The sequence below is a fragment of the Podarcis gaigeae genome (genome assembly GCF_964106915.1).
Source record: "Podarcis gaigeae genome assembly, chromosome: 6".
NCBI classification, from domain to species: domain Eukaryota; kingdom Metazoa; phylum Chordata; class Lepidosauria; order Squamata; family Lacertidae; genus Podarcis; species Podarcis gaigeae.
In genome coordinates, this window is record NC_139682.1 from 4,793,867 (window position 1) to 4,811,894 (window position 18,028).

The 18,028-nt window shown below is 46.9% G+C and overlaps 1 protein-coding gene across 3 annotated transcripts in view; it reads right to left on the reverse strand.

The window, feature by feature from the left end:
- The window catches only part of LOC310847139 (immunoglobulin kappa light chain-like), a 450,671-nt gene that overhangs the window by 5,563 nt on the left and 427,080 nt on the right, over positions 1-18,028 (reverse strand). Inside the window, exons 2-5 of one of the 3 annotated variants that reach the window (XM_083744705.1) lie at positions 9,323-9,535; positions 8,310-8,488; positions 5,920-6,276; positions 4,663-4,977 (exon numbers count right to left, since the gene is read on the reverse strand). In XM_083744705.1, the coding sequence (XP_083600831.1) occupies positions 4,663-4,977; positions 5,920-6,276; positions 8,310-8,382 (745 nt within the window). In that variant the 5' untranslated portion in view covers positions 8,383-8,488; positions 9,323-9,535. Of the gene's footprint in view, positions 1-4,662; positions 4,978-5,919; positions 6,277-8,309; positions 8,643-9,322; positions 9,536-18,028 lie in introns of those variants that run through there. The other 2 variants (XM_083744704.1, XM_083744706.1) reach the window with 2 other exon arrangements.

Genomic DNA, 18,028 nt, shown 5'->3' on the forward strand with positions numbered 1-18,028 from the left:
TTCCCTGACAGATGGCCACCCAACCTCTGCTTAGAAACCTCCAAGGAAGGAGAGTCCACCACCTCCCCAGGGAGACTTTTCCACTTTCAAACAGCTCTTACTGTCGGAAAGTTCTTCCTGATTTCTGCAAGAATCATCTTTCTTGTAACTTGAAGCCATTGGTTTGAGTCCTACTCTTTGGAACAAGAGAGAACAAGCTTGCTCCATCTTCCATGTGACAGCCTTTGAGATCTTTGAAGATGGCTATCACATCTCCTCTCAGTCTCCTCTTTCCCAGGCTAAACATTCCCAGCTCCCTCAACTGTTCCTCATAAGGCTTGTTTTCCAGACCCTTGGTCATCTTGGTTGCCCTCCTCTGCATACCTTTAAATTGTCAACATCTTTAAATTGTGGTGCCCAGAATTGGACACAGTACAGTGGAACCTCGGGTTATGTACTGTCCTCCTAATAGTAATAGTAATAGTAGTAGTAGTAATAATAATAATAATAATAATAATAATAATAATAATAATAATAATAATTTATTATTTATACCCCGCCATCTGGCTGGGCCTCCCCAGCCACTCTGGGCGGCTTCCATAAAAACCAAAAATACAGTAAAATATCACACGTTAAAAACTTCCCTGAACAGGGCTGCCTTAAGATGTCTTCTGAATTTCAGGTAGTTGTTTATCGCTTTGACATCTGATGGGAGGGCATTCCACAGGGCGGGCGCCACTACCAAGAAGGCCCTCTGCCTGGTTCCCTGTAGCTTTGCTTCTTGCAATGAGGGAACCGCTAGAAGGCCCTCGGCGCTGGACCTCAGCGTCCGGGCAGAATGATGGGGGTGGAGACGCTCCTTCAGGTATACTGGACCGAGGCCGTTTAGGGCTTTAAAGGTCAGCACCAACACTTTGAATTGTGCTCGGAAACATACTGGGAGCCAATGTAGGTCTTTCAAGACAGGTGTTATGTGGTCTCGGAGGCCGCTCCCAGTCACCAGTCTAGCTGCCGCATTCTGGATTAGTTGTAGTTTCCGAGTCACCTTCAAAGGTAGCCCCACGTAGAGTGCATGGCAGTAGTCCAAGCGGGAGATAACCAGAGCATGCACCACTCTGGCGAGACAGTCTGCGGGCAGGTAGGGTCTCATCCTGCATACCAGATGGAGCTGGTAAACAGCTGCCCTGGACACAGATTTGACCTGTGCTTCCATGGACAGCTGTGAGTCCAAAATGACTCCCAGGCTGCGCACCTGGTCCTTCAGGGGCACAGTTATCCCATTCCTTACAAATGCTTTGGGTAACAAGCTCCGCTAATCCAGAAGTAGGTGCTCCTCGTAGCGAACTTTTCCCTGGGATGCGAGCAGAAGTCGCGCACCAGCAGCGCGAGAGCAGCAGGAGGCCCCATTAGCGAAACCGTGCCTCAGGTTAAGAACGGTTTGGGGTTAAGAACAGACCTCCAGAATGAAGTTCATAACCGGATGTACCACTGTATTCCAGGTGTGGTCTGATCAAGGCTGAATAGAGTGGGACTACAACTTTCCTGATATGCAGATGACACAACCTTGGTGACAGAAAGTGAGGAGGAATTAAAGAACCTTTTAATGAGGGTGAAAGAGGAGAGTGCAAAATATGGTGTGAAGCTCAACATCAAAAAAACGATCAAGGGTACTGGTCCCATCACCTCCTGGCAAATAGAAGGGGAAGAAATGGAGGCAGTGAGAGATTTTACTTTCTTGGGCTCCATGATCACTGCAGATGGTGACAGCAGTCACGAAATTAAAAGACGTCTGCTTCTTGGGAGAAAAGTAATGACAAACCTAGACAGCATCTTAAAAAGCAGAGACATCACCCTGCCAACAAAGGTCCGTATAGTTAAAGCTATGGTTTTCCCAGTAGTGATGTATGGAAGTGAGAGCTGGACCATAAAGAAGGCTGATCGCCAAAGAATTGATGCTTTTGAATTCTGGTGCTGGAGGAGACTCTTGAGAGTCCCATGGACTGCAAGAAGATCAAACCTCTCCATTCTGAAGGAAATCAGCCCTGAGTGCTCACTGGAAGGACAGATCGTGAAGCTGAGGCTCCAATACTTTGGCCCCCTCATGAGAAGAGAAGACTCCCTGGAAAAGACCCTGATGTTGGGAAAGATGGAGGGCACAAGGAGAAGGGGATGACAGAGGACGAGATGGTGGGACAGTGTTCTCAGAGCTACCAGCATGAGTTTGACCAAACTGCGGGAGACAGCGGAAGGCAGAAGTGCCTGGCGTGTTCTGGTCCATGGGGTCACAAAGAGTTAGACATGACTAAACAACAACAACAACTTTCCTTGGTCTGGACGCTATACTTCTATTGATGCAGCCCAGAACAGCAGCAACTCTCATGGTGCCTGCAAAAGTCCTCAGTAAATATCCACAATGCACGAAAGATGGTTTGCTGAAACCTTTCCATCTCCCTCTCCTTCAGATATAATACGGGAGAAGGCCTGAAGCGCTGGCCATGTGCCTGGAGAGACTTGGTGTGCTGCTGCAGGTGGTTGCCGTTTGGGACTGCACAGAGCTCTCCGTCAACACTCCGCGGAAATTGGAATTGTGCCAAAAAAGTTGCCTATGGAGACGGTTGCCTTGGTGACATGTTACTTTGCTGGAAAGTGTTGGTGTTGGCAACAGAAGACACTTTCCATGAACCCGTGCGTTCATCATGAATCACTTGCATTGGGCAATCTTCAGGGAGTTTCCACAGAGGAGCCACCACACACTTTGCTTTCAGAAGGTCACAAGTTTGGCAGTGGTGACTGGTGCCCTTTTGGATTGGGGCGCGGAAAGCAGGGGCACCAGAGCCAATGATGGACAGAGCCAACTCATTCTAGTTTTGTCCTAATTCTCTTCCCTGCTGAGTTCAACCAACGGGCAATGCTGAGCGTAAGAAGGAGGAAGCTGAGAGACAAGGCCAAATCCTGAATTGGTTGTAAGGAAGAAGGTAGACAGATGGTGGCCGGCTGAGCTCAGATTCAGGGGTGGTCTGAAAGTGCCCCATTCTTCCTAACAGACCAGTCTCCACTGGCTCAGTTCAAGCATAAGAGCATCTCTAGTAGCCAGCTTAAAGCCAAAACCTGGAAAGTCCCCACAAGTCAGATGTCACAGGCCAGTCAGTAATCACCCAGTTCAAAGTTAGAGTTGACTTTTTACCAGCTAAAACAGGACCTCCATAGACCTGGCTGAGTGTCAGAGCAGTGTATTCCAAGTTGCCTTTCTCCTTTAAAATTAGTTGCTGAGACTGAAAGACTCTGTTTCCCTACAGTTGTCTAAGTTCTCTCCAGGGCTTTTTCCAAGCAATCAGATATTACACCAGCATGCAGACAACCTCACCTCCACCCTTTTCATGCCTCTTCTGGTTCTGGGGAACAAGTGAGGAGGGGAGCTTGTCACAGCAGAAAGAAGAGACACACTTGCTTCTTCAACAGCCAGACTCATCTCTGTCTCTTGGCTTCAATTCCCTCCTGCATCAGCTTCTGCCTCCAATTCTGGCCTCCTTTCCGCCACAGACTCTCTCAGCTCACTAAGCCCTGTTACCTCTTCAGCTTCTGATACTTCCCCTTCTCTGTCTTCTCCCTTTGACCGCTCAACATTGCCCTACCACCAATCCTTGGACTCTGAGTCTTCTTCCCTTGTTGGTTCCCCAGCTGGTTCCTCCCACCATTCCTCTGTGCCCAACCAGTCCATGACATCAGAAAGACAATACTGGCCTGGGTGGACAAAGTAGCTTCATTCCAAAGCAATCTGCAATTTGGGGGAAGGCCCCAAACCACACTGGAAGAGTACATGTGTTGCATTAAGATGGTCCCAGGTTGTATATATGGGGTTTTAAATGGTTTTAATTTTGTTTCCCCTGTTTTGTTTTTGTTGGGTTGGGGTTAGTTAAATGTTAGTTGGGGTTGGTGGTTATTTTAATTTGGGTATAGCTGTAAACATTATTATTATTATTAGCCCCAAGATGTGGTGAGGACCACTGGCTTAGATGATTTTAAAAGGGGAGAAGGCAAATTGATGGAAGTGGAGATAGCTACATGGGTCCTTCATGTTTAGGGAAGCTTTTAATGTTTGATGTATTATGGTATTTTAATATTTTGTTGAAAGCCGCCCAGAGTGGCTGGGGAAGCCCAACCAGATGGGTGGGGTATAAATAATAAATGATGATGATGATGATGATGTCAAGAGGAAGCACGCCACAGAATACCAGCAGCTAGGAAGCACCAACAGGAGAGGACTATTGGCCACCTTGCTCTGCCAGTATGTGTCTCAATAGCATCTGTTCTGCACTGTGGGGAAAAAGGAATGGGGCTAAATCAGCCTTTGCCAACCTGGTGCCCTTCAGATGTTTTGGACTACAACTCCCATCAGCCCTGGCCAGCAAAGTTTGGCTGCCTGTGGCTGGTGGGAGTTGCACTCCAGAGCACCTTCCTTGAAGGTGAAGGATGGAGGAGATGAACCTTTGATACAATACAAGCAGGGCTCTTCTTACTAATGTCCTTATTTCTGGCTAGTGGGAGGTCCAGTAGCAGGACTGGGAAGCCATGGAGATCTTCAACGTCACTAGGCAATGCTGAGCAAGCTATTGGTTTGATTCGGTAGAAAGCAGCCTTCACATATATCCATATACTTCTGGGGGAAATGGGGTTCAGGCTTACCTGTGCTACTTAAGACTTTTAGCACCGCAGATTTGCTAATGGGGGGCTGGGAGACGTGCAGAACCCGGCAAGTGAACACAGAAGAGCTGTTCTGCTTAGTTGCTGTCACTTCCAGGGAACTCCGAAGGGAGAAGGTCCCATCTTGATTCAGGATTTCGAAAACTGGCGCCTCCAGCGGGGTTACCTCCCGGTCCTTCAGCCAGTTAAAAATGATGTATCTGGGATAAAAGCCTTCCACGTAGCAGGTGACTGTCACAGTGTCATTAACCTGGACAGGTGTGGGAGGGTCCATTTTCAGCCACACTTTGGGCGGAACTGAGCAGACAAAACCAATTGTTAAAATGTGGACTTTTTGTGCTCTGAGCTTTTAAGGAAAAAATCAATATTAACTAATTAATTCATGGGACTTATATCCTACTCTTCAGCCAGAAAGGCTCCCAAAGCAATGTGTATATATATATATATATATATATATATATATATATATATATGGTAGTAACTAGCAATGACTTCAATCTAAAATGTTACAACACAAATGGAAAAAGGGAAGGGAAGAAGAAATCAACCAAAGTTGCGTCACCAGGGTCTCCTTTTGACTGACAGGGTGCTGACGGGGATGGAAACAGACAGCTTATAGTCGTAAAAATAAGCCTTGCTGGTCCCTTGAGAAATAGGCCGGTGACCCCACCTTCCCTGAGGTATCCTCCTGGGGGAGAATTGCAGAATCGGTCCCTTCCAAACTACAATTCTATGATTTTATGTATTCACTGTGGGTTAAACCAGAGAGCCTAGGACTTGCCGATCAGAAGGTCAGCGGTTCGATTCCCAATGACGGGGTGAGCTCCCGTTGCTCAGTCCCTGCTCCTGCCAACCTAGCAGTTCGAAAGCACATCAAAGTGCAAGTAGATAAATAGGTACCACTCTGGCGGGAAGGTAAACGGCGTTTCCATGCGCTGCTCTGGTTCGCCAGAAGCGGCTTAGGCATGCTGGCCACATGACCCGGAAGCTGTACGCCGGCTCCCTCGGCCAATAAAGCGAGATGAGCGCCGCAACCCCAGAGTCGGTCACAACTGGACCTAATGGTCAGGGGTCCCTTTACCTTTATATGTGTAAATAAAGACCCAACAGTCCCTGCTGATCTTCATTTGAAGGAAATGAAATTCTGGGAAAACACAAGAAGGCAGCCCTGGAGGCTCTCACAGCTTGGAGATAATGTTCTTCCCCACCCATGTTAATAACAATTTGTCAGTCACTTACCAACCACAGAAACCACACTGCCTTTCCCCTTCCGCTTCATTCCAAAGATTTCCTTGGTACAATAATAGGTCCCAGCATCCTGGAGTTCTATGTTGGGGATGAGGATGGATAAGTCTGTTTGCGAGTCAGGATGGAGTCTTCTCACCCGGGAATTGGTTCCTGTGTCAAGAGCTTGGGACTCCTTGTACCATTTCACGGTAGCCCGGACAATTGCCCGGGTCAGCTGGCAGTGCAGTGTGACGCTCTCTCCAAGGGATGCAGATAGAAATTTGGGCTCCTGCTTGACCTTCACAAGGGTGGCATCTGAAAGAACATCATAGAGTTCTGGTTCCTCTTCAGATTCTGCTTTTACCACCCCTGTTTGATTGAAAACATTTAAATCACTCTGGAGGCAGCCTTCGACCTCCAGTTCAAAACCATGGAAGAACAACCCCCAACCCCACTCTTGAAAAGGCTGAGGAGTAAACCCTACAAAAACCCAGAGTTGAGTCTTTAAGGTGGCTGGTTGTCCGCCTCCTTCCAGCAACTCCTGCAGCAAAGCTGGTGCCAAACACCTTGCTCTGCTTTCCTTTGGACCACATCAGTGAGTCTTGTCGTCTGGGCAGCCTAGGACCTCTATACACACTGCCCAGGCTTGCACCCCGGGGAGGTCACTTGGGTGCTGCTAATGCAGCAGAAATAACTGTGGGGATACATCCGTAGCAATCACCAGAGGAGCGCAGAGAAGAAACGCCTTGGTGCATCTGCGTCGGCGCAACCGGACGCCTTCATCTGCCCCAGCTGCAACAAAACATGTCTCTCCCCTATCGGTCTCTATGGCCACAGCAGGTGCTGCAAACTTCCAACAGTTTGGTTTCGCCCTTAAAGGCACACTCCTCCACTGTCTCCCGAGACAGACAGATGCCAATGATATTCAGGGGCATGCTCCCTAACCGGTCACCAGCTACTAATGTATTGAAAGAATTATTTGTTGACGGCCACCAACTTTGCAGGCTTTTAAAGAGGGTTAGACAATTTCTTGCAGGATAAGACGACCAATGGCTACTAGCCCTGATGTCCTTTCCTCCATTCTTGGAGGCATGTATCTGAATACCAGTTGCTGGAAACTGCAGGAGGGGAGAGGGTCTTGTGTTCGAATCCTGATTGCAGGCTCTTTCCCCCTAAGCATCTGGCCGGCTGCTGTGAGAACAGGATGCTGGACTAGATGGGTCACTGGTCTGATCCAGCAGGCTGTTTTATAATAATAATATAATAATAATTTATTATTTATACCCCGCCCATCTGGCTGAGTTTCCCCAGCCACTCTGGGCGGCTCCCAATCGAGTGTTAAAAACAATACAGCATCAGACATTAAAAACTTCCCTAAACAGGGCCGCCTTCAGTTGTCTTTTAAAAGTAAAATAGTTGTTTATTGCCTTGACGTCTGGTGGGAGGGGGTTCCACAGGGCGGGCGCCACTACCTCTGCCTGGTTCCCTGTAACCTCACTTCTCGCAGGGAGGGAACTGCCAGAAGGCCCGTGGAGCTGGACCTCAGTGTCTGGGCTGAACGATGGGGGTGGAGACACTCCTTCAGGTATACAGGACAGAGGTCGTTTAGGGCTTTAAAGGTCAGCACCAACACTTTGAATTGTGTTCGGAAACGTACTGGAAGCCAATGAAGATCTCTCAGGACCAGTGTTATGTGGTCTCGGCGGCCACTCCCAGTCACCAGTCTAACTGCCGCATTCTGGATTAGTTGTAGTTTCCGGGTCACCTTCAAAGGTAGCCCCACGTAGAGCGCATTGCAGTAGTCCAAGCGGGAGATAACCAGAGCATGCACCACTCTGGGGAGACAGTCTGTGGGCAGGTAGGGTCTCAGTCTGGAGCTGATAAACAGCTGCCCTGGAACACAGAATTGACCTTGACCTCCATGGACAGCTGTGTGTCCAAAATGACTCCCAGGCTGCGCACCTGGTCCTTCAGGGGCACAGTTGCCCCATTCAGGACCAGGGAGTCCCCCACACCCATCTGCACCCTGTCCCCCCAAAACAGTACTTCTGTCTTGTCAGGATTTAACCTCAATGCACTTATGTGTTAATGTAGTCAACATGTCCAGTAGCCCTTGAGAAATTGCTCCTTCTAGCATCTACCCCTATGGAGGCCCTAACTTCCACCCTTTGAGTCTCAGGTCCTAATCTTCTGGTGGCAAGCCTATCAATAAACGCTGGAAGGATCTGAAATGGACCGCAATGAAGAGACTTGAAAGGTCCTCTTCATCTGGGTTTCTACTGCACGCAAGCCACAAATCACTTCCCTCCCTAGAGAGCGTGTTTCACTAGGATTCACTAAGCTCAGAAAGCAGGTCCTAGTCGATTTAACGGCATTTACAAGTTTGTTTGTTCCAGACTCACCAGGGGTTTGCAGGAAGAGGTGGAGCTGTAGGAAGAGACGGATCAGCCACAGCGAAGAGATGAAAGCAGCCATCAAAGTGGCAGGAAAACCCACATTCCTGTCTGCGTTGTGTCTTGGGAACTCTTGTTTCAGTTGCAGGAGAAAGGCTTTTCTTTTCTTTTGGCTGTGACACTTCCTTCTGCAATTAATAGAAGCCAGTTTCACTTCCCCGAATTTGGAAAGCCCATTTTGCTTTCAGGCTCCCCTGCACAGAATGATATCCACACACCCACATACTAGGGGCTGCAACGTCCGCTTGCCTCACTTGCCAACCCCACTGCTTGACTGTAAAGAACAAAAACAACAAACATGAAGTCATTTTGAAGGGGTACAGTTAGGGTTACCCCAGAAAGCCCTAAAAAACTGTTTGTGAATTCCCCCCCCCCCAGCCAGGCCTCGGCGTACACATTTTTAAAACTGCATTTCCCTCTAAGACAAAAAGCATGAACTAAGCAGTCCTCTCTGTAGCAAAAACGCTGTAACAAACCCATAGCTGAGAACAGTCAAGCTTTTCGCTTCCCAGATCCAAGATGACCTTGTCCTGGTACATTGATTTGCAACATACTTGCAGGAGCAGAGCCAAAGAACGAAAAGCAACATTTCTATGTAAGAATCTGTAAGGGGGAGAGGAAAAAAGGGGTTTGAAAAAAGGATAAAACCTGCTTGTAAAATGTTTTCGGTGCGGCCTGTCTTTTGTGAACTGAATCACACAGGTGCCTCTGCCCCCCCCCCCCCGATGGCAGAATAAAATGCTCTTTCTCTGGATTAACCCCTTGGTGTTGTTTGACTCCTTTTGTCTCTGCTCGGGTGCAACAATTATTCCTACCCATGGATTAAAAAGGCTACAATTTTACAAAAAAAAAAAGTCTCAATAATAATTAATTTACCCTGTTGTAAATATGGGGTATTCAAGAGCGTATATAGAGTCCTTACTTAGGCTCCCTATTGGTAGGAGAAAATAACAGAGACCAACCAGAGAATATTGAGAAGCAAAGCAGCTCGTAAGCCTGATCTTTATTGATCTGTTGCAACAGGGTGCTCCCCTCACATGCAGGAAAGGAGGAGGACCCAGAAAAATAGTGTGCAAGGCCTTATAAAGACTTTTGAAATTGCCACCCTGTAGATCAAGACCACCCCCAGAAACATCATACATACATCACAGAAGGGGTGTAACCTAAGACCACCCCTCAGATACATCATACCTAAACAGAAATTTGAATGTTGTTTTTCTCCTGTTGTTGTTCATCTCCTGTCTGGCAGGTTACTTGATTGGCTTGCCTGGGGAGCCTGGCCAGTCTTTTGTAGTGATAAATACTTAGTTCCTGGGCCAGGTCACAGGCTCACACCCTATTCAAACACAGACATACCCTTAAGACAGGATTTGTGAAGGAAAAGACAATGGGGAGGCTTTTCCACTTTGACCTTGCAGAGAAAACATTTGCTCAGTTTAGGAATCAAAATGGCTTCAGGTCGGTCTTCCTGTGCTGATCTATGTACGTGTGGTTATGAACATTACCATATATCTAAGACCATAATATTCCTATCACAACCCCCTTGCCCGTTCTCACACTTGACCAACCCCTCTCCCTATCTCCCCAAAGTTTGCCCCAAGCCCCTTCCCTCTTAACTAAAGCCCCTCCCCTCTCTCACTCCATCCCACCTATTTTAAAAGGGAGGAGGGGATTTATCCAGCTAAACTGCTGAGCGAAGGGCCTTCCCCCTCCGTTCATCCTCACTGCAGAAATCATCATCATCATCATCATCAATTTGTACCCCACCCATCTGACTGGGTTTCCCCAGCCACTCTGGGCAGCTTCCAACAAAAGATTAAAAATACATTAAAATATCAGACATTAAAAACTTCCCTAAACAGGGCTGCCATCAGATGTCTTCTAAATGTCAGATAGTTGTTTATCTCTTTGACATCTGATGGGAGGGCATTCCACAGGGAGGGAACCGCCAGAAGGCCCTCAGAGCTGGACCTCAGCGTCCGGGCTGAACGATGGAGGTGGAGACGCTCCTTCAGGTATACTGGGCTGAGGCCATTTAGGGCTTTAAAGGTCAGCGCCAACACTTTGAATTGTGCTCGGAAACTTACTGGGAGCCAGTGTAGGTCTTTCAGGACCGGTGTTGTGTGGTCTCAGTGGCCGCCCCAGTTCCCAGTCTAGCTGCCACATTCTGGATTAGTTGCAGTTTCCGGGTCACCTTCAAAGGTAGCCCCACGTAGAGTGCATTGCAGTAGTCCAAGCAGGAGATAACCAGAGCATGCACCACTCTGGCAAGACATTCCATAGGCAGATAGGGTCTCATCCTGCGTACCAGATGGAGCTGGTCGACAGCTGCCCTGGAATTCCTGGACATGGAATTGACCTGTGCCTCCATGGACAGCTGTGAGTACAGAATGATTCCCAGGCTGTGCACCTGGTCCTTCAGGGGCTCAGTTTCCCCACTTAGGACCAGGGAGTCCCCCACACCTGCCCGCCCCCTGTACCCCAAAAACAGTACTTCTCTCTTGTCAGGATTCAACCACAATCCTGGCAATGCCCCTGAGTGCAGGGCATGCGCACCTCCCCAGGCGCCCGACCGGCTTGCTCCACCGCTGTTGATTCACAGTTTCTCTCTCCGTTTCCCTTGGTTTCTCATTTTTCTAATCTTAAATTCAGTCCACCAAGTTCCTTCATCCACTAGCAGATTTATTTCTCTTTTTTTAGGTACAGTGGTACCTCAGGTTACAGACGCTTCAGGTTACAGACTCCACTAACCCAGAAATAGTACCTCAGGTTAAGAACTTTGCTTCAGGAGGAGAACAGAAATCGTGTTTTGGCAGCGGGAGGCCCCATTAGCTAAAGTGGTGCTTCAGATTAAGAACAGTTTCAGGTTAAGAACGGACCTGAGGAACGAGTTAAGTTCTTAACCCGAGGTACCATTGTATTGATGACAATTAATCAGCTGCTTCGGGCACATTTTCCCCAACAGTTACCCCTTTGTAGGCATGTTTTACTTAATAGGCACATTTTTGCTAATTTCCTTAATATAATCCATTTTATTCTGTCATTTTCTACCAACATTATATTTTTATAATTATATTTTCATAACTGGTTTTTTAAAAAACTTGTAAAGTGCTTAGAAGCCATTCTGGAAAGCAAGCAGTATTTAAATTAAATACTACCTCTACCACTACTACTAATAATAATGCATTTTGAAGCCTACTGTCCTCTAACATATACATTTTTTAATACAATGTTATTGTACAAATAATTATCCTCCCCTCCCTTTTTTTGGTGGGGGGTAATATGTATGAGATTTTTAAAGCTATATATTTTAGTTGTGTTTTTTCCTGATGTTGTAGCTTGCTGTTTTGACATTTTCTATATGATTTGCATTTTGCATTTATTTTGTTTACAGATATTTATTTGTCTTATATGCTAATGTATGTTCTGACATATCCTTCTTTTGTTATGTCGCTTAAAATGTGGCCTTTTAAACATTAGTGTTATTAGCAGTCGCATTGAATGTGGAATGTATGTTTTTGTTGAGATGTGCAAACCACTTTGAGAGTTCTGCCGGAATGTAAAGCAGGATGCAAATTGGTTAGATCAATAAATAAACATTATGGCAAAAGCTCTTAAGGACACACCTGAAATGGCCTCATAACATAGTAGCCAAGGAACCACCAGCTAGAGTTGTCATCTTTTTAAAAGTACAAACCAGGACACCCCAAATGTTGTTGAGCTTTCTTTAGAAAGACCTCAAGATCTCCAGATTACCGTATTTTTTGCTCTATAAGACGCACCAGCCCACAAGACGCACCTAGTTTTTGGAGGAGGAAAACAAGAAAAAAAATATTCTGAATCCCAGAAGCCAGAACAGCAAGAGGGATCGCTGCACAGTGAAAGCAGTGATCCCTCTTGCTGTTCTGGCTTCTGGGATAGCTGCGCAGCCTGCGTTCACTCCATAAGACACACACACATTCCCCCTTACTTTTTAGGAGGGAAAAAGTGAGTGTTATAGAGCAAAGAATACGGTACATTTTGTGTTGCTGCTTCGTCAAAGCTGTGTTTTAAAATGAGCAATTTGTTGTGTCCGGCTGCTAAAAATAACATGACCAGCGGTCTCTGCTGTGCCCTTTTCCAGAAGGGTATTATCTGATGTGAATCATGCACAGTTGCTTAAGAAGCAGTTATTTAACCAGCAGAACTTCCCCAAGTGGGGTTTATTGTTCAATGGAAGCTGCAACGCAGAAAGCAATTGCCCAGATTTAGAAAGTTGCACAGGCCCGCTGAACACTGAGTGTTGTTTTGCTACAGCGTGAGGCTGTTTCACACAGGTTACGTGATGATTTCCTTTGGGATGTGTTCTCATGCACTATTGCTGTAATATATTGATCTGTTGTATCAATAGGTTGCATTGATGGCTTTTTATACAGTTTCCCAAAAACTTTTCAGGCCAACACCTCTTTGGTTCCATAAGCTCATGCCCAATGCCCTCTACCCTGTAGAAAACATTATTCAGAAGAGTGGCTTGCACAACCTGGATAGCTCAGTTGGTCAGAGCATGGTGCTGATAATGTCAAGGTTGCAAGTTCGATACCCGTATGGGGCAGCTGCATATTCCTGCATTGCAGGGGGTTGGACTAGATGATCCTCAGGGTCCCTTCCAACTCTATGAGTCTATTATTTTATGACCCACTAAAGAAGATAATGGAGTTTTCTTGGCAGGGATACTGGAAATTACGAAATTGAAAGACGCCTGCTTCTTGGGAGAAAAGCAATGACAAAGATAGACAGCATCTTAAAAAGCAGAGATATCACCTTGCTGACAAAGGCCTGTATAGTTAAAGTTATGGTTTTCCCAGCAGTGATGTATGGAAGTGAGAGCTGGACCATAAAGAAGGCTGATCGCCAAAGAATGGATGCTTTTGAATTCTGGTGTTGGAGGAGACTCTTGAGAGTCCCATGGACTGCAAGAAGATCAAACCTCTCCATTCTGAAGGAAATCAGCCCTGAGTGCTCACTGGAAGGACAGATCCTGAAGCTGAGGCTCCAATAGTTTGGCCACCTCATGAGAAGAGAAGACTCCCTGGAAAAGACCCTGATGATGGGAAAGATGGAGGGCACAAGGAGAAGGGGACGACAGAGGACAAGATGGTTGGACAAGCTACGAACATAAGTTTGACCAAACTGCGGGAGGCAGTGGAAGACAGGAGTGCATGGCGTGCTCTGGTCCAGGGGGTCACGAAGAGTCGGACACAACTAAATGACTAAACAACAACAATAACACAATAAAATTCAAAACAGCAACTATTTGTTCAGAATCCAATTAAAACTATTTAATTGCATTAATTCAACAAATTGGATGAACTTGATCCAGGGCTTCCAGCTATTACCTGTAACCGGGTGCTCTTGTGATTTCCATAAGTACAGTGCAACCTCGGTTGTCAAACGTAATCCATTCTGGAAGACCATTCGACTTCTGAAACGTTTGACATCCAAGGCTCAATGGATGGTTGGCAAAGTCCATTGAGAAAATGGAGAAACGGGCCTCAGAAGCTGTTCGAAAATGGAAGCAATACTTTCGGGTTTTTGACATTCGAAAACCAAATTGTTCAGCTTCGGAGACACTAAAAAACTGAGGTTCCACTGTACAAACAAGAGTGAGCAAAGGAAATAACTTTGAAAGCAATAAGAGCAGAAAAACTTTACAGTGGTACCTCAGGTTAAGAACTTAATTTGTTCTGCAGGTCCGTTCTTAACCTGAGGTACCACTTTAGCTAATGGGGCCTCCTGCTGCTGCCATGCCACCGGAGCAGGATTTCTGTTCTCATCCTGAAGCAAAATTCTTAACCTGAGGTACTATTTCTGGGTTAGTGGAGTCTGTAACCTGAAGAGTCTGTAACCTGAAATGTCTGTAACCCAAGGTACCACTGTATTTATAAAGACACTGGACAACAATGGGCCCAGGACAGAATCCTGCAACACCCCACTTGTCGCTTTCTTCCAGGACGATGAGGAACCATTAGTGAGCCCTCTTTGGGTTTGGTCAGTCAATGTCCTGAAAACCAGTGTCAACCTAAAGCACACTGAGTCGCAACTTCCATTCCCTGTCCAACTTTCAGTGCTTTTTGAATATCTATACTGGGTTCTGTCAATAAGCATCACATGAGCATATATCAGCAATATCTGGAGGGCCACAAGTTCTGGGTTCTGGGTTAGTGGGTCTGTAAGCTGAAGCATCTGCAACCCGAGGTACCACTGTAAATACAAAGCGAGGAGGTGTTGTGGTGATCACACAGGGTTCCTGGACGTTTCACCGTCTATTGATCCCTGTGCCACCACTTTATTTCTCGCTGCCACAACCCAGGCCCTACCTGGGACAATACTGAGTCCAGTCAGGGTTAAATTGAATCATAAACTTCTGTTTATTTATTGCAGTTTAACAAGCGTGTGGTTTCATAAATGGTATCAGTCAATTACAATCATGGGGTGCCTATCCAGACCTATAACTTCCACTACCTGCTCTCACTCACTAAACCACCTCTCAGATATTTACTTGTCCTCCTAGCTCCTAACTGTTCCTGGCTCAGCTTATTTCGCTACACTAACTCAACCTACCCACAGACTCTATCCCAATTCACTCCCACTCCACCCAACCACCCAACTCCCAACAAACTCCTTCCTTTGCCCCTCCCAGAGCTGGTTTTATAGTCCCTCTGACTCCACCCCCTGGTGGAGACCTCCAGGTATACCACCTGGGGGAAGGCGAAGCCAAGCCTGTGCTAATGTTGCCGCAATACGGTCCAAGGGCTGCGCATGACCACGCAAAGGGCGCTGTCACTCGCAAGGCAAATTGAAAAAAAGTAATATAAACACCGACAACTGGGAAACACTGGCTTGTGAGCGCTCCAGTTGGAGAACAGCCTTTACCAAAGGCAGTGGCGTAGCGTGGGGTGTGTGGGGGGGGGCCTGCCGCACCGGGCACAACATCTGGGGGTTAGGGTTAGGGGGCGCAAATCCACGGGTTAGGGGGCGCAAATTACTTGCCTTGCCCCGGGTGCTGACAACCCACGCTACGCCACTGACCAAAGGTGTCATGGGTTTTGAAGATGCTCAAACTCAGGATGCAAGGGAGAAACGTGCAAAGAGGAAGGCATGCTTGGCAAACCCTCACTGTGATCAACTCCTACCCGGAAACCAATGTCCCCACTGTGGAAGGACGTGTGGGTCCAGAATTGGCCTCCACAGTCACTTACAGACTCACTTTTAAAATCGTGTTTATGGAAGACCAAAGAAGAAAGATTAGTTGCTGAGTGTTCAGTGTTTTATTGAAGTTGATAAAGCAATATGGTTGGTTCAAAGTGTGTTTGGGGAAGACAGCAGGGCTCCTGAACTGTATCTTTACATGTGAGGGTGTTTTGCAATATTTATGAGGTATATATATAAAACGTTGTACTCCAACGCTTAACTTGATGTATTTATTTTTCTAATATCATTCTCTCTTGTTTATTTTACTTAAGTACTCGGGTGCATTTGTGCAGAGAGATGTATTGCTTAATTATCCAACTTAAAATATGGACTCTTATTATTAGCAGCTGTGGTTGTATTCAGTGTGGTGTCTTTATGTAATAAATGTTGACTTTTGTTGAGATGTAGGCTGCTTAGGAATTTCATGAAATGCCCCCGTTCCATTAGCAGTAGGGTTTATGCTTGTGCAGCAGATTTCCCCCCTCTCTTTCCGCCCCCATGTATGCCCCACACCCTCTCCAAATCTGCCCTAGATGGTGCACAACAGCAAAAGGGGGTGTGTGTGTTTCATTCAGCGGGTGCAGAATGCCCCGGTGAGACTCCTTACGGGGTCCTCGCTGCGGGATCACATTCACCCGGTGCTATACCAGCTGCACTGGCTCCCGGTGGAGTACAGGATCAGGTTTAAGGTGCTGGTTTTAACCTTTAAAGCCCTATACGGCCTAGGACCCTCGTACCTATGGGACCGCCTCTCCTGGTATGTCCCACGGAGGATATCTTGGAGGTCCCAGGCCACAGGGAGGTTAGGCTGGCCTCGACTAGAGCCAGGGCTTTTTTAGCTGTGGCTCCGATCTGGTGGAAAGCTCTGTCACAAGAGACTAGGGCCCTGCGGGACTTGACATCTTTCCACAGGGCCTGCAAGATGGAGCTGTTCCACCAGGCCTTTGGCCAAGGCACAGTCGGACCCCCCCTCTTCTTCTGTAATCCTCATAGAACTCTAACCCAATGGTTGCCAACAATTTGATTCTAACACAATTTACACAGCAGTGCATTAGATTCAACCCACAATCCACAAGTTTATTTCATTCATTCACACACACACACGCACACACAATCTGTATATACGGCCTCTGTCCAGTATATCTGAAGGAGCGTCTCCACGCCCATCATTCAGCCCGGACACTGAGGTCCAGCACCGAGGGCCTTCTGGCGGTTCCCTCACTGTGAGGAGCCAAGTTACAGGGAACCAGGCAGAGGGCCTTCTCAGTGGTGGCACCCACCCTGTGGAACCCCCTCCTACAAGATGTCAAACAGAACAACAACTCTGACTTTTAGAAGATATCTGAAGACAGCCCTGTTTAGGGAAGCTTTTAATGTTCGATGCATTACTGTATTTTGATATTTTGTTGGAAGCAATCCAGAGCGTGGAAACCAAGCCAATGGATTTAAGTTATAAGAAAGGCGAATCCGACTAAACAATAGGAATATTCTTTCTGATCGTAAGAGCTGATTGACAGTGGAGCGGTCTCCCTCAGGAGGTGGTTGGACTCTCCTTCCTTGGAGGTTTCTAAGCAGAGGTTGGGGGGCCAGCTGTCATGGATGCTTTAGCTAAGATTCCTGCATTGCAGGGAGTTGCGCTACATGACCTTTGGGGTCCCTTCCAACTGTACAATTCTGTGATTTTACTAGCGGGCACATTGGCACCCACAGATATCGCGCTGGCGACCCCTGCGCTAGCATGGCAATTAAGAATAACACACGTAAGTAGAATCTGTGCATAGAGATCACCAGGGGAGAAATCAGATAAGAAAGCCTGCCAGTTCCTGTACCATTTTGTACCGTATCTCCTTATTCAAAAAATGAATAGGGAGTGGGCTATTTTTAAGGAATGCATCAAAATTTATGTGGAAAAAGTAGAATTTCTGACAGATACGGCGTGAATCCAGAAAATGATTAGAGTGAAAGGAGAGTAAAGTTTAGGTAAAGGAAGAGATTAAAGAAATAATGAAATGTGTTTAAGCTAGTTGGAAAAATAAAGTAGCGTAACAAGAACGGCTGGAAGTCAAGTCACTTGGTGGATGTCCGTGTGGGGTAGGTGCGTAGGTATGTTGATATGTATAGTACAGGTAGGTATTATATAAAGTAATGTAGGTATGTTTTATGCTATGAAAATTAGGTAGTGTGTTGTGTACGTGTATTGTGCAAATGTATATTGTCAGGGAACTGACATCGGAGCCAGAGGTGGAGGCAAGGCTCTCGAGCGATGCTGGAGAGGGGCCCAGCAGAGAGAGAGGAAGCCCATCGGCTGGGGAAGGAAATCAGCGCAACACCAGTAGAGAAGGGGGGCAGATGGGGGATTCGAAGAGGGGTCTCCAAGACTCTTTGCCCGAAACTAGTGGGGAGAGCACGGGCACACCTCTGCCCACTCCCTCCCTGCG